General features: G+C 37.7%; 1 protein-coding gene across 1 annotated transcript in view; it reads right to left on the bottom strand.

The window, feature by feature from the left end:
• Nucleotides 1–14,011, bottom strand: part of LOC140146038 (uncharacterized) — a 171,680-nt gene that overhangs the window by 135,575 nt on the left and 22,094 nt on the right. The window contains exons 10-20 of the mRNA XM_072167780.1: nucleotides 13,764–13,855; nucleotides 12,249–12,288; nucleotides 11,729–11,889; nucleotides 9,725–9,854; nucleotides 8,812–8,978; nucleotides 8,523–8,649; nucleotides 7,111–7,271; nucleotides 6,051–6,177; nucleotides 4,360–4,526; nucleotides 4,045–4,171; nucleotides 1,158–1,211 (exon numbers count right to left, since the gene is read on the bottom strand). Of these exons, the coding sequence (XP_072023881.1) occupies nucleotides 1,158–1,211; nucleotides 4,045–4,171; nucleotides 4,360–4,526; nucleotides 6,051–6,177; nucleotides 7,111–7,271; nucleotides 8,523–8,649; nucleotides 8,812–8,978; nucleotides 9,725–9,854; nucleotides 11,729–11,889; nucleotides 12,249–12,288; nucleotides 13,764–13,855 (1,353 nt within the window). The remainder of the gene's footprint in view (nucleotides 1–1,157; nucleotides 1,212–4,044; nucleotides 4,172–4,359; nucleotides 4,527–6,050; nucleotides 6,178–7,110; nucleotides 7,272–8,522; nucleotides 8,650–8,811; nucleotides 8,979–9,724; nucleotides 9,855–11,728; nucleotides 11,890–12,248; nucleotides 12,289–13,763; nucleotides 13,856–14,011) is intronic.

Below are 14,011 nucleotides of genomic sequence, written 5' to 3'. Positions count from 1 at the left end.
ACAAGTTACCAAGAGTGTACGACCGGGTTTTGGGGTCAAGTGTCCAAAAGGTCACTAATCCCAAACTTGGGTTGCCAGTCTCCAGATGAAGGTCAAAGTTGTGACCGAAAATTTGAGGTACGTCTTAATTTTGTGTTGAGATCATAAGTTATCCAATTATGAAGTTTACCAACACAAATGAGCTTTCATGCTAGTATACATTATCTAGTTTCAGTGGTTCATTATGTTCTCTGACTCATGACACTAATTTGTTTGCTATTCTTGAGACATGTTTCTAGATATGCCTATGCCTACTGGTTATAAAATTATTTCTTATTTAATATGCATTTTATACTTTGAATTTTGCATTGATAAATCCTGTATTTTTTCTACTTACAAGGCTTGTTTGTCTTTGTTCATGTTTTCCCTAATGTATTAAATTTTGTTTTGCTTATTGTAAAATTGAAACATTACTATCGGGTGCCACAACATCACGCTGTGTGTTTGGTGGCATCCTCATCCTCTGTTTCTCATACTTTTGTCATATAATTTAAAATGTTCCACACTATTTTATAAAAGAAAATATTATTCTGTATTATGTTAACATGTATTTTGAATGGATGAAATAAACTGAACTGAACTGAACATGTATAATTATCCCAAAATTTAATGCTGAGATTGGATTTCTGTCAAATTGTTGCTGTTTTATGTCAGGTTAATCACAGCATGCACGTTCAATAACATTTCAAAAATAAATAAATCTGAATTGTATAGTTTGTAATAGCTGATGATGGAACCTGAATGAGAAATTAATTTCATGACAGAGTCATGAGTGTAACCTTGTCAAGGGTAACAGAATCATGCATAAAAGTAACATCAATTCATTCTTCTTGAAAGTGAAGCATCTACCACAGAATATAGTTCCAGCTTGTATTCTTAAAATAAGACATTTGGTTTTACAGATACATTTCTTACCAGTACTATGAGGGACCACTTGTTTAGGGGTCACTCCTGGAGATTGGGTTTCTTACACTCCTATGACTTGTCAGCTTAATTTCTCAAGGGTAACTGAATCATGCAAGAAAATTCTTCTTGAAAGTGATGCATCAGTTTGTATTTTTTTTTAAATAAGAAGAGTTTACAGATACACATAAAAGTAAAACATTTAATTTTCTTACCAGTGCTACGTTGCTTTTGCTTTGGAACGACTTGCTTTGGGACAGCTCCTTTACCTATAAAATAAATGAGAGACATGTCCATATTACTACCTTAAAATACTGGCATCATACTGGTTAATTGAATAGTTAGGCTATAATAAACCTGATTACAGAAAACAAACAAACAAAAGAACCGTATAGTTTGAGATAACAGAGCTTCAAGTTATATTTAGATAAAAGTATGACATATTGCCCAGGGGATCGACATAAATATAGGATCCTGTGCCCCTGTGAGATCTGGAGTAATGGCGAACTATACTGTTATTCACCACAAACCCCCACTCAACCATGGCCTGGACCACTATCTCTGTTGTGCATCCGAAAAATCAACCTGTTGCCTGTCGTTGGCACTGGTTGACCTTCCTGCGTTTTAAGCACAGCCTGGACAATATTAATGAGGGCAAACCCCCAGGTCATGTGGGTAGCTGAAAAACGCAGTCACCTCTTAAGGTGTGGCCAGAATATGTTGACAGCTATATTATCTGATAAATCTCTGACTGTGGTACCGCAGAAGCCCCCTTGAATGATCAAGTCTTACTATGTACCACTGTACCCCTATAAGGCACCATACACATTGCTGTGTACCAGGGTACCCGGAAGAAAACTCTGGAAAGAGCCTAGCTGGGTACCAGTGTCCCCCTGCTCCCTGAGATAGGATGTTTTGTACTGATGTGAGCCCTCCTGAAAGAGCTCTGTTATGTACCACTGTAACCATGAACTACCATACAGTCAATACTGCCATAACCTTGCTGCATATCAGGATTCTGACTGCTGGTGCTGCGAAGAACCACCTGGCTGGCAATGCACTATGCATTTACCCACCGGTGGTAGATATCACAGGTAACCCTCAAACAGACGTATTGTTGTACTGATGTGAGCCCTTCTGAAAGAGCTCTGTTATGTACCACAGTACCCATGAACTATGGTAATACTGCCATCATGAGTTTCTACATAGGTCTCCGCATGGGAACCTTGCTGTATATCAGGGTTCAGACTGCTGGTGTTGTGAAGATCAACCTGGCTGGTAATGCACTGTGCATCTACCCACCGGTGGTAGATATCACGGGTAACCCTCAAACAGAGGATCCACCCCATTATCCTGCAGTACTGGTCCCTCCTCTCCAACTAATACTAAAACTATAGGGTAGAAAGTAGTGAGGTACCGGTACCCCCTATGAAAGAGGCCTTGCTATGTACCGTTGTACCCATAAGGTACTGCATAGGGTAACAACTTCAGTGACCAGTACTGCTTTCCAAGCAGGCCCTCAGTCAATATAACACAAAATATTCACAGTGCAATAGCACACAAAAGTGATACAATATGAGATCTAAAAAAAAATGCAATGACAATTAGGAATTCATAAACATACTTGACATACATGTCAATGAGAACATTTGTTTTGAATTGTCAGTACCGCTAACAGATAAACTTCGCTGTTGCCCAGAGATCCTTGGCCACCAGCCTACCGAGGCAACGGTAGTGGCGAAACCCAACACACTTATCCAAGGGCGCTTGTCAATGTGCTTGAGTTCATCATCTCTTTGGGGGGAGTAGGACACGAATGCCTTACTTGAAAGCGGCAGGCATTTGGCAATGTCGGGGTCCATCAGTGGAACCCTCTGGAGGGTACTGTAATCCTCATCCGTAACACGTAAAGGGACTGTGCTAGAACAAGGCATTATATCTCCGGAGAGCCTGACTGCATCACCGCTCCTCAACCTGATGTCGGATGGGAATTCGAGAGTAGGTGATACCCTCAAGGAGCTAGCAGCAGGGCATCCTACTGAAAAGATGCCCTGGTCCTTCTATATGGTCTCCTGAAGGCATGCCAGGCCCAAACCCTGGGTTAAATGGCTAAATACCACAGTGGCGTCATTTCCTCACAGGGTAGCAGGAGAGCAGGAACTCCATCCTCAAGACTTATCAGAATGAGAATCATTGCTATTCTCAACTGCCAACTCCTTTCCCTTGCCATCTGTCTCTGAGTCATTTTCTGATGATGAAGCAGACAGAGAATGGGCATCACTTCCCTAAGCACTCTTTACCCCTTGGGTAGCAGATTATGAAGCAAGAGAAGAAGGAGTACTCTCACAAGACCCTGAAGTACCTGCAACAGTACCGGTACTCCTAGGCCCGCCTACACTTGTAGCTATCTCCCTTGCGCCAGCAAGATGAGGTATATCCGGGCCCTGCATGAGCCAGGATCACTGCCTTAATTGCAAGCTGGCAGGAGCAACAGCTGATGGTGCTGCAAAAAACCACTAGGTGGAATCATCTGCCATGGCCCTAGCCCATGAATGAAACCACCCTGCGGTGGGTACCATGGTACGTAACTTGCAGATGGCTGACCCTGTATGGGTCCGTCACCCACGTAACTAACCCCATGGTACGGCAGAACCGGTACCCCAATTTCCATCATGATAGGTAGAGTGTGTATATTTTTGTGATTACCTCATATTGTTATGTGGTTCTGACTAGTGAGGCCCTGTGGCCTTACGCAAAACAGATCTGTAAAGTAATGTAGCTGTATCAACACAAGTCCAAATTCATTAATTAAAAAATATATATATAAATAAAAAATTTAAAAATAAACCAAAATGTGTCATGTTTCTTTTGATTTGTGCATTTGACAACAGCTAGAATGACAAAATCAAAGTAATATTTATTAAGCTTAGTCTCATACTAGAACATCTCATGTCTAGCTGTAGTATCTTTGGCCTTGTCAGCACATTACTTCATTTGCAATATAACTGCATACCGTACTTCGACATCAACTGATAATCTATCTGGAATTCCCTCTTATGCTACCCAAGTTTCTGTACAGGAACAATTAAAAAGAAACCTTACCTACTACAGCAATGACTTCTGATGGCTGACTTGGTTCACTGCGCCCTCCCACGTTCTCAGCGTATACTCGGAATTGGTACTGTGTGCCTGTCTCTAGTGGTATAGTGGTATAACTAGGCTCAGTAACCTAATAAAAACACACCAACACACAAATAATAATAGTACAAGATTTAACAGGAACAAATACAAGGGTGAAAGAAGTAGTTTTGCTCTCTTGTCCCTCCACCAAACAAAAACGCTTTTCCAGAATAATTCTGATCTTGATATGAAGACTTGGGCTGATTTCTGACATTTCTGATTAACATCAACACTAACCTTCTGCTTGTTGACTTTGACCCAATTCTCACTACCACGGCACTGTTCTATGACATATCCTGTTACAGGAGAACCACCGTTATTTTCTGGAGCTGACCAAGTGATCTTGATGCTAGTCTTGTTATCTGTGATATTCCCAACTGGTTTACCAGGTTTGCTGGGTTTATCTGTAAATTTGAATAAACATTTTGGTGTTTTAGTCCTTCATTATATTAAGAAGACATTGTTGGAATTGGTTTTCTTCCTAATGAAGTGAATCATGGAAAACATGTCATGTTCTTCCTCAATATACATGTTTGGTTTATAATTGGTGAAAATGATTCATTTTTTGTTAATGCACGCATCCTAACTTAAGCTTGCCTAAATTCACATGATGGCGTACATGTAGGTACTGCACCCAACTGCATGAATGCATGCTGTTCTAATGATTTTATACCAATACTTATTATACTACTATTTTAGTAAGCTCATCTGACCCCACTGTTCTGGAAAATAATCTTAATGCAAATAGCCGACTGGTTTCAGTCTAATCATTTAACTCTAAATATAAGAAAATGAAGTTGATGTTTTTGGAACAAGGCAAGCTTTAATTAACTATAAAAATATATCCCTCATTGGAAGAGTTGATAAGTATACATATTTTGATCCACATCTTTCTTTCCTGGGATGAGCATGTTAATTATCTTTCTTCTGTATCAAAACGTATTGTTAGATCACTTAAAACACTAGCCCAAGCCCTTTTTTTCGTCATTTTGACTACTGCAGCTCTGTTTGGTCAAATTTTAGTGCTTGTCACAAAAATGAGCTTCACATTCTGCAGAATAGACTTGCCCATATTTTACTTTCTGCAGAAATTTCATAAGAACACCAGTCGACAAAATGATGAAAGACCTGTACTGGGATAAATTTGATAGTAGGTTGGAGAACCAGTTATACTTATTTAGTTACTTAGTTTAGTTTTTTAATGTCTAAATGTTTAAAGAAGATTGCTCCACATTATTTGTCATCTCAATTTACTTTCACTCCTCTACTCATTCTAAGAACACTCGAAGTCAATCTAATATCAAATCTCATAACAAATTGGTTGCTCCAAAGTAGAAATTATCTTCTGGGCAGACAACATTTCATTATAGAGCTGCCACGTCATGGAATAGACTTTCTTTTAATCTCTGTGTCAATTTGGATTCACTATAGCTTGAATGAGTTCAAGAATGCCTTATAATTTTGTATGTATTTAAGACTTATTATAGCCTTCCTCATAAATTTGTTAATTTGAACTTGTTCTATATTTCCATGTTTGTATATTAATTATTCTTATTCTTACAATGTTATTTGTATATGAATGTTATATGTATGTTATCAGAGCTTCCAGGGAGACAAGTACATTTGTATTGATGGAATTTTCCTGAATAAATAACAAACAAATAAAATCCACAATGTTATGAGTCTCTGCAAATTATAAGCTGGACAAAGTATAGAAGATGCTTATTTACTTGGTGAGAAAAAAATATCCTTCCTGATGTAGAATAAGTAGCAATCCCCCACACTGTTCATGTATGATAGTTAAGCATCGAGATATGATTACAGATATTATTATTATTATTTATTGCTACTATATTGTTTAATTTAAGATGGATTAAATAATAATAATGGTATCTTAGAATTTTGGAATAACTTGAATAATTTCTTACCATAAGGAACTACAACATCAGATGGGTCACTTGGTTTGCTGATCCCTTCCTCATTCACAGCAAGGATCTGAAATTGATATCGGATCCCTGCTGTGATATCAGAGGTGCTATAAGAAGTATCAGTCACCTGAAATACAAGCAAATATAAACAGCATTTAATGTAAATCAGTAAAACAAATATGAAACACACTAGGTTTGAGGATGACATAAACTGAAACTTTTGAAATATTGTTTTGGTAGAAACAATTTATTCACATATCCTTTCTAGAAAATAACAAATGTGTTAAAACAATGTTCACCGAAAGCTCTATATTATTGCCCCAAAATGTACCACAATCAACCAAATTAGTGCCCCTCCCATAATAAGTGCCCCTACAGAATATCTTGAGTGACAACCTTTGGGCAGATGGCAAATGATTTTGATTTTCTTTCTGACATGTGTTACAACTTGAAGGTTTTTTGATGAACAAAAGGCAGAATTCATCAAACTCAACCTTATTTTTTGGTAATATAGTGGACTTGGCTCTTATAAAGATAACATGACATGTTTTGTTTAACTTTTTAACTCGACCACAGTTATATGTATTTAGAGAATACCTTGGGAGCTACAGTAGACAGATGGATGCTACTTAAAGTGTGTACAATGTACATGGCACTACTCAATATCATCTCAATTTGCTCACAGGCCATAGACGGACAATCAAATTTCAAAGATCTGTGTTTGAGTTCCAAATACACCATGTTTTGATATGTTTACTGCACATTTCAGAGCTGTTCAAGGGCCAACCACTATTGGTGTATGAAAGCATACAAGTTTATGAATGTTTTGAGTCATCCAGTAGTAGAAAATATACAATAATATAAATCAAATTCTGGGCTCACCAACAATTTTTTAGTAACGGAGAGGGGATCTCGGATTCGAGTGAAAGAAGCCATCCGGGAAAGAACCATCACATGACCAAACCATATGAGTCAAGTCTTTGCGCACTCTGATGAACTTTACTAAAAAATTGTTGCCGAGTCCAGAATTTGATTCATATTATTGTCAATGAAAGCATACCTTATCATCAACAAGAACCCAGGTTGAAGTGTTTTGTCTCTTCTTAATGATATATCCTGTAACAGGTGAGCCGCCATCATTCTGACCAGGTGACCAGGTGATGCCAACCTTCTTTACACCTTCATTGCCAACTTTAGGTCTGCTTGGTGCATCTGGTTTGTCTATTTGATAAATGATTAAAAACAAATTGACTTTATAATACCAGCAGTATCTTTTCTTTCCATATTGTGTTCCATATATTCCTACAAGTTGACACAAAATGTTTCTTATATAAGATGGACCGAGTGATTGCATAGCTATCAGAAACTATCACTCTTGAAGTCTTTACTGAGAATATAGCCATTAGACAGTGCTGAAACACTGCCTTCCATTGGGCCCTCTTGAATACAACTTGGACAATCATGGGTGCAACCCTACTCTTTTTGAAATTCAGCATGTACACGCCATTCCACTATGGGGTTGACAGCTTACCATTGTTTCAAAGGACAGAGCACTTTCAGCTTTCATTTGCCCAATTCCAAATGTACCATAAAAAGAGTGGTAATCTGAATTTAGCCAAGTCATTTTACCTGATGGTGGTAATAATTAATAAATAAATAAAAAATAACAATACTTATGAACTGGAAAATAATATGAAGGGTTTGAAAAGTTGTCAATTCCAAAATCCATTGCTACTCTAACAACAAGGAACTGTTTAATTATGACATTATTAAGTCACCATGACGACTGTAAGTGTATCAAGGATGTTGCATTCTGAAAAAAAATGTGATTTGTGAGGTAAAATCAAATAGTAATTGTCAAAATTGTTTGAATAATCTCAGCGACAATGGTTTCACAGTATATAACCATAATCAAATATAAAGTTTACTGATTTCAGTTTTGTGTAGATTAGATTTGAGGGCAACCCAACAATTTATTATTTGGCCCTAGTTCATTAACACATTCCCCTTCCTTACAAGAAAATGTGCTGGGTATTGTAATTAGATCACTCTGTTAATGGTTAATTGTTTCTCAGTAAAATCAGTTCATTGTGCATTTTTGAATCTTAGACCAAGTTGATGCATCTCTTACCAATTATTATTAAGACAATGATATTGCCAAGAGTTGTGTCCAGCTATGGCTGAAACACAATATCTAGTGTGTATGGACACGGTAAGAAGACGAAAAAGAAGGAGGAAGAGAAGAAGAAAGAGGACTCTGTGGGACAGCCAGGCTTTTGCTGGGTGACTTCTTGTACTACTGTGACTCTGTTTTCAAATTCAGATTTTGAAACCATAGGTGCACCCTCATTGACTTTTACATTCAGTTTAACTTTCCATACCTTACCTCAACATCAACTGATAATCTTTCTGGAATTCCCTCTTATATGCTACCCAAGTTTCTCTACAAGAACAATTAAAAAGAAACCTTACCTACTACAGCAATGACTTCTGATGGTTGACTTGGGTCACTGCACCCTCCCACGTTCTCAGCGTACACACGGAATTTGTACTGTGTGCCTGCCTCTACATCTTCTTTGGTGTAATGAAGCTCAGTAACCTAATGAAAACACAACAACACAAAAATTATCAACAACAGAACAAAATAGTTTGGTTCCATTGTCCCCACCAAACAAAAACGCTATTTTTATCAGAATAATTTTGATCTTGATATGAAGACTTTGGCTGATTTCTGATATCTCTGATTAACATCAACACTAACCTTCTGCTTGTTGACTTTGACCCAATTCTCACTACCACGGCACTGTTCTATGACATATCCTGTTACAGGAGAACCACCGTTATTTTCTGGAGCTGACCAAGTGATCTTGATGCTAGTCTTGTTATCTGTGATATTCCCAACTGGTTTACCAGGTTTGCTGGGTTTATCTGTGAATTTTAATCAAACATTTTGGTGTTTTAGTCCTTCAATATATTAAGAAGACATTAAAAAGTGACGAACTTCATAGCCTATACATGTTCATACGGTTGAAGTTAAAAATTGCTGCAACAAGCATAAGTTAATGATTTCTAGTAAACACTTTTACATTTAATCTTTGTTACATGGGCAAATTGATAACAAATTAAACAACTTCTTGGAGTTGGTTTTCTTCCTAATGAAGGGAATCATGGAAAAAATGTCGTATTCTTCCTCACTATACTTGTTTGGCTTATAATTGGTGAAAGTGATTCACTTTTTGTTACGGCACATGTCAATAAAGTCACATAATGGAGTATAAATACAGTGGCTAAATTTTCAGATTGATTGGGGCTGTGTCCCCTCCCTGTTCTCCATAATATTACGCCACTGTACAAGTAAGTGCTGACCGCGCTGCACCCAATTGCATAAATGCATGCTGTTCTAATGGTTCTATATCAATCCACAATGTTATGCTCATAATTATAAGCCTAACAAAGTATAGAAGATGCTTATTAACTTGGTGAGAAAAATGTCCTACCTGATTTGAACTAGTAGCAATCCCCCATATTGTTAATGTATGATAGTTATAAGCATTAAGATATGATTACATATGATTACAGATATTATTATTATTATTTATTGCTGCTATATTGTTTCATTTAAGATGGATTAAATAATAAGAATAGTATCTTAGAATTTTGGAATAATTTCTTACCATAAGGAACTACAACATCAGATGGGTCACTTGGTTTGCTGATCCCTTCCTCATTCACAGCAAGGATCTGAAATTGATATCGAATCCCTGCTGTGATATCAGAGGTGGCGCTATAAGAAGTATCAGTCACCTGAAATACAAGCAAATATAAACAGCATTTAAGGTAAATCAGTAAAACACATATAAAACACACTATATAGGTTTGAGGTTCGGCACAGAATCTGAAACTCCAGGCTTTGTAATATTGTTTTGGTAGTTGAAACAATTTGTTCAAATATCCTCTCTGTAGAGAATACCAAATGAGTTAAAACAATGTCCCCTGAAAGCGCCCCAAAACACCATAATATTATTGCATGTACCACAATCAACCTAATTAGTGCCCCTCCCCTAATAAGTGCCACTACAGAATTTTTCAAGTGACAACCCATGTGCAAATGATGACAGAATATCCCATGATATTTCTCACCTTTGCATATGCACATGGGCCTAACTAGACTAAATAAAAAGGGTTCCATGTACAGTATCACACGGGCAGAACGTGGACCCTAGCAATATACACATATATAAAGTACCAGTTCTTTGGGGGCTCAGATCCTAGCCGCATCCCCCACTGCATTAATATGCCTGAATGACACACCTCATACCATGTGCTCTTTAATAACCCTAAAATGTACCATAAAAGGACACACACTGGGTGCTTCCTTGAATGCCTCATCATAGGACATCTCCATCCACGCCACTCCTAGGGTACAGTGTCAAAGTTTCCACATTTGGAATATCCTGATATTTTCCTAATCTTGCTGCAGATCTGGGCACAATATTTTTTTCTTTTTGACATGTGTTTCAACTTGACTTGGTTTTTTGATGAACAAGAGGCAGCATTCATTAAACTCTACTTTATTTTTAATATAGTGGACTCAGTAGCTCTTATAAAAAAAATACTAACATGACATGTTTTGTTTAACTTTGATGGTATTAAAGGATGAACCACATATCAACAGACAGACTCCACTAACCTCAACATTTATATGAATATTGCCCTGGAAGCTACAGTAGACAGATGTATGATAAGTGTGTACAATGCACATGGCACTACTCAATATCATAGTTATTATTATAAACCCGGGGCTCTCAATTTGCTCACAGCCCATAGACAGCCAATCAAATTTCAAAGATCTGTGTTTGAGGGCCAAATACACCTTGTTTTGATATGTTTACTGCACATTTCAGAGCTGTTCAGGGGCCAACCACCATTAATCTGTGGGCCGGATCCCGGGGTGGGCACTCGCATGTTAAGGTGGTACGGGTATGTGCAGCGCTCAAGGGTCCCTTTTTCAGGCTCTCCGGCAGTTCCTTAAGTCCCACATTTGGATCTGCTCCAGTTCTTTGAGCCTCAAACTCTGACAATTGTAGCTCTTTAAGCTCAAATTTGGAAATAATTTAAATTTTTTAGCTCAACAGCCTATATTTTGGCCCTAATTTCAGTTCTTCAAGCCCCTATTTTGCCCGAAAATCAGTTCTTAGTTCCCAAAGTTCGGCGCTCTGCGCCGCACACCCCTACCAAAATTTAAGTTGAGTGCCCCCCCCGGGGGCCGGATCTGGCCTGCGGGCTGCCTATTGAGAATCCCTGTATAACCACTATAGTAATAATAAAAGCATACAAGGTTATGAATGTTTTGAGTCATCCAGTAGTAGAAAATAGAAAATGAATCAAATTCTGGACTCACCAACGATCTTTAGTAACGGAGAGGGGGGGTGAAAGAGCCAAGCAGCCAGCACTCAATAAGAAGGGGGTCTCCATTTCCTACTATCGTACGCCTGGGACCCCACCGTGAAACTACTTCCTCGCTGATTACCATAAAAAACTATGACCAAACCATGAGCCAAGTCTCTGATCCCGGTTCTGAGCAGTCGGATGAAGACCTGGTGAATGGGTCGCAACGTTACTAAAAAATCGTTGGTGAGTCCAGAATTTGATTCATATTATTGTCAATGAAAGCATACCTTATCATCAACAAGAGCCCAGGTTGAAGTGTTTTGTCTCTTCTTAATGATATATCCTGTAACAGGTGAGCCGCCATCATTCTGACCAGGTGACCAGGTGATGCCAACCTTCTTTACACCTTGGTTGCCAACTTTAGGTCTGCTTGGTGCATCTGGTTTGTCTATTTGATAAATGATTAAAAACAAATTGACTTTAATGCCAGCAGTATCTTTTCTTTCCATATTGTCTTCCATTCCTACAAGTTGTCACAAATTGTTTCTTATATAAGATGGACCGGGTGATTGCATAGCTATCAGAAACTATCACTCTTGAAATCTTTACAGAGAATACAGCCATTCTGCCCTTTAACCAGTGCTGAAGCACTGCCTTGCATTTGGGCCCTATTGAATACAATACATACATACATTCTGAAAAAATTGTGAAGTGAGGTAAAATCATACAGTAATTGTCAAAATTGTTTGAATAAACCCAGCGACAACGGTTTAACAGTAGTATAGCATAATCAAATATAAAGCTTACTAATTTTAGTGTTTTGTTGTTTCCCTCTTGTCCCCTGTTCCTGTAAAAAACAGAGTTACATAACTGCATGTTATTTGCATGAAATCACAGCAAATATATTTAAATAAACCAGACTATATATAATTGAAGACAGAGATAAAAAGACTAGTTTGCGTCTGATGTTACTGTCAATCAAATTCCCTACGATCCTTGATTGGTTATAATAGCGCGTAAAAGGAAGGTTGATTTATCTGGTGCTGATCGGAGAAAAGGAATAGCAAAACATGGCGAAAAATTATGTACTTTTACAAGGCAAAAAGCAGCTTTTCTAGGCATTGTTGACATGGTGCCTTTGCGAAAGAAAGTTTCCTACTGTAAAGACCTAACTTTTGTATGTTTGAAGGGGCAATATTAACAATAAGGCGCCCGGTTTTACCACCGAGTTCAGCAACTCATATCATAACGACATTGGTAAACAAACCAGTGCTCGAGTTTGATTGACAGATGACTTCAGACGCAAACTAGTCTTTTTATCTCTGTCTTCCAGTATAGTAGTTGGTCCATGGAATCTATGGGCTTTTCATGGACAGTTTTGTATCTGGAAAGATTATGGATGTATCTAGTATTATATCAATGTTTAGTTAAATTTACATAGTGCACATGAAACCAGCTACTGCTTAATATCTATAGACAAGGCTCTTTACCACTATTGTCTCTGTTCACCAAGGTGTATAAATGTGTACCGGTTTATGCTGGGAAGGTAAAATAGACTAATTATGCAGACCCCCTCCTCCAACAACAACATTATTCACAGAGGAGTCTGGCTCCAATTCGCTTCAAAAGAGAGATGGACTCCCCGGCCTAAAATACAGACATGAAACTTTCTTTTTTTTTTACTCCATGAAAGAATACATATTGAACTGATGCAGACTGACTAAACGTGAGGCAGAGTTTTTCAATTGAAATAAAACATAAAATATATTGTAAATTGTTTTTTGACACTGACTTTAGTCAAGTAAACTGTCTTGGGTCAAATTTAAGTTTGTTTTTTCTAAATGACTTGAGCTCACTGAGTCAAGTCATTCTGGTAGGTGACTCAAGTTAAGTCCAGTTGATTCAGGTAAAGTAAAACAACTATGTGCCTTGAATTAAGTCTTACCTTGAGTCACAACTCTTACAACACTTAACCCTTCTATTCTATTGATTAAAAGGATATTTCAGCAAAATTAATTAATTTACCTGTTTGCTTATACTTTGCCAAAGAACTTGTTTGCACATTACAAGAGACAATTAGATGATATCATCAGTACCTTAACCAGATTCCTCCAAATCATCCAAGATGCACTGAAAGGAACTTGTCTTTTAGTCAAATCATTGGCTACCAGTACCATAAACTCCAAATTTCCATAGCACCATCAGTAACGGGTCCATCCAATAACTTGCCTTTTATCCATCCACCAAGTTTTAATTATCTATCCAGCTCAATGCTGTCCTATTTGTTTCAAAGATTCAAAGATTGCAACTATGATGACTTACCGATCCCATTTGTTTAATTATTTCTGCATCTGCCACAAGTATCTTTTCTCTGTATTTCGAGTGGTAGATGTCAGAGATATCCTGCTGGATTTCTGTTGGGATATAAATACCAAACAACACCTGATGTTAACACATGTATAAAGCTTATATATATAAATATGGATGGATACCCTAGGTGACAAAAGTCTTACCAAATTGTTCTTACAGATTATAAGCTAGCTCTTTGGTACATTGCTTACTCTTTGGTG

Source organism: Amphiura filiformis, chromosome 2 (assembly GCF_039555335.1).
Source record: "Amphiura filiformis chromosome 2, Afil_fr2py, whole genome shotgun sequence".
NCBI classification, from domain to species: domain Eukaryota; kingdom Metazoa; phylum Echinodermata; class Ophiuroidea; order Amphilepidida; family Amphiuridae; genus Amphiura; species Amphiura filiformis.
This window is presented reverse-complemented; position numbering and strand designations above follow the sequence as displayed.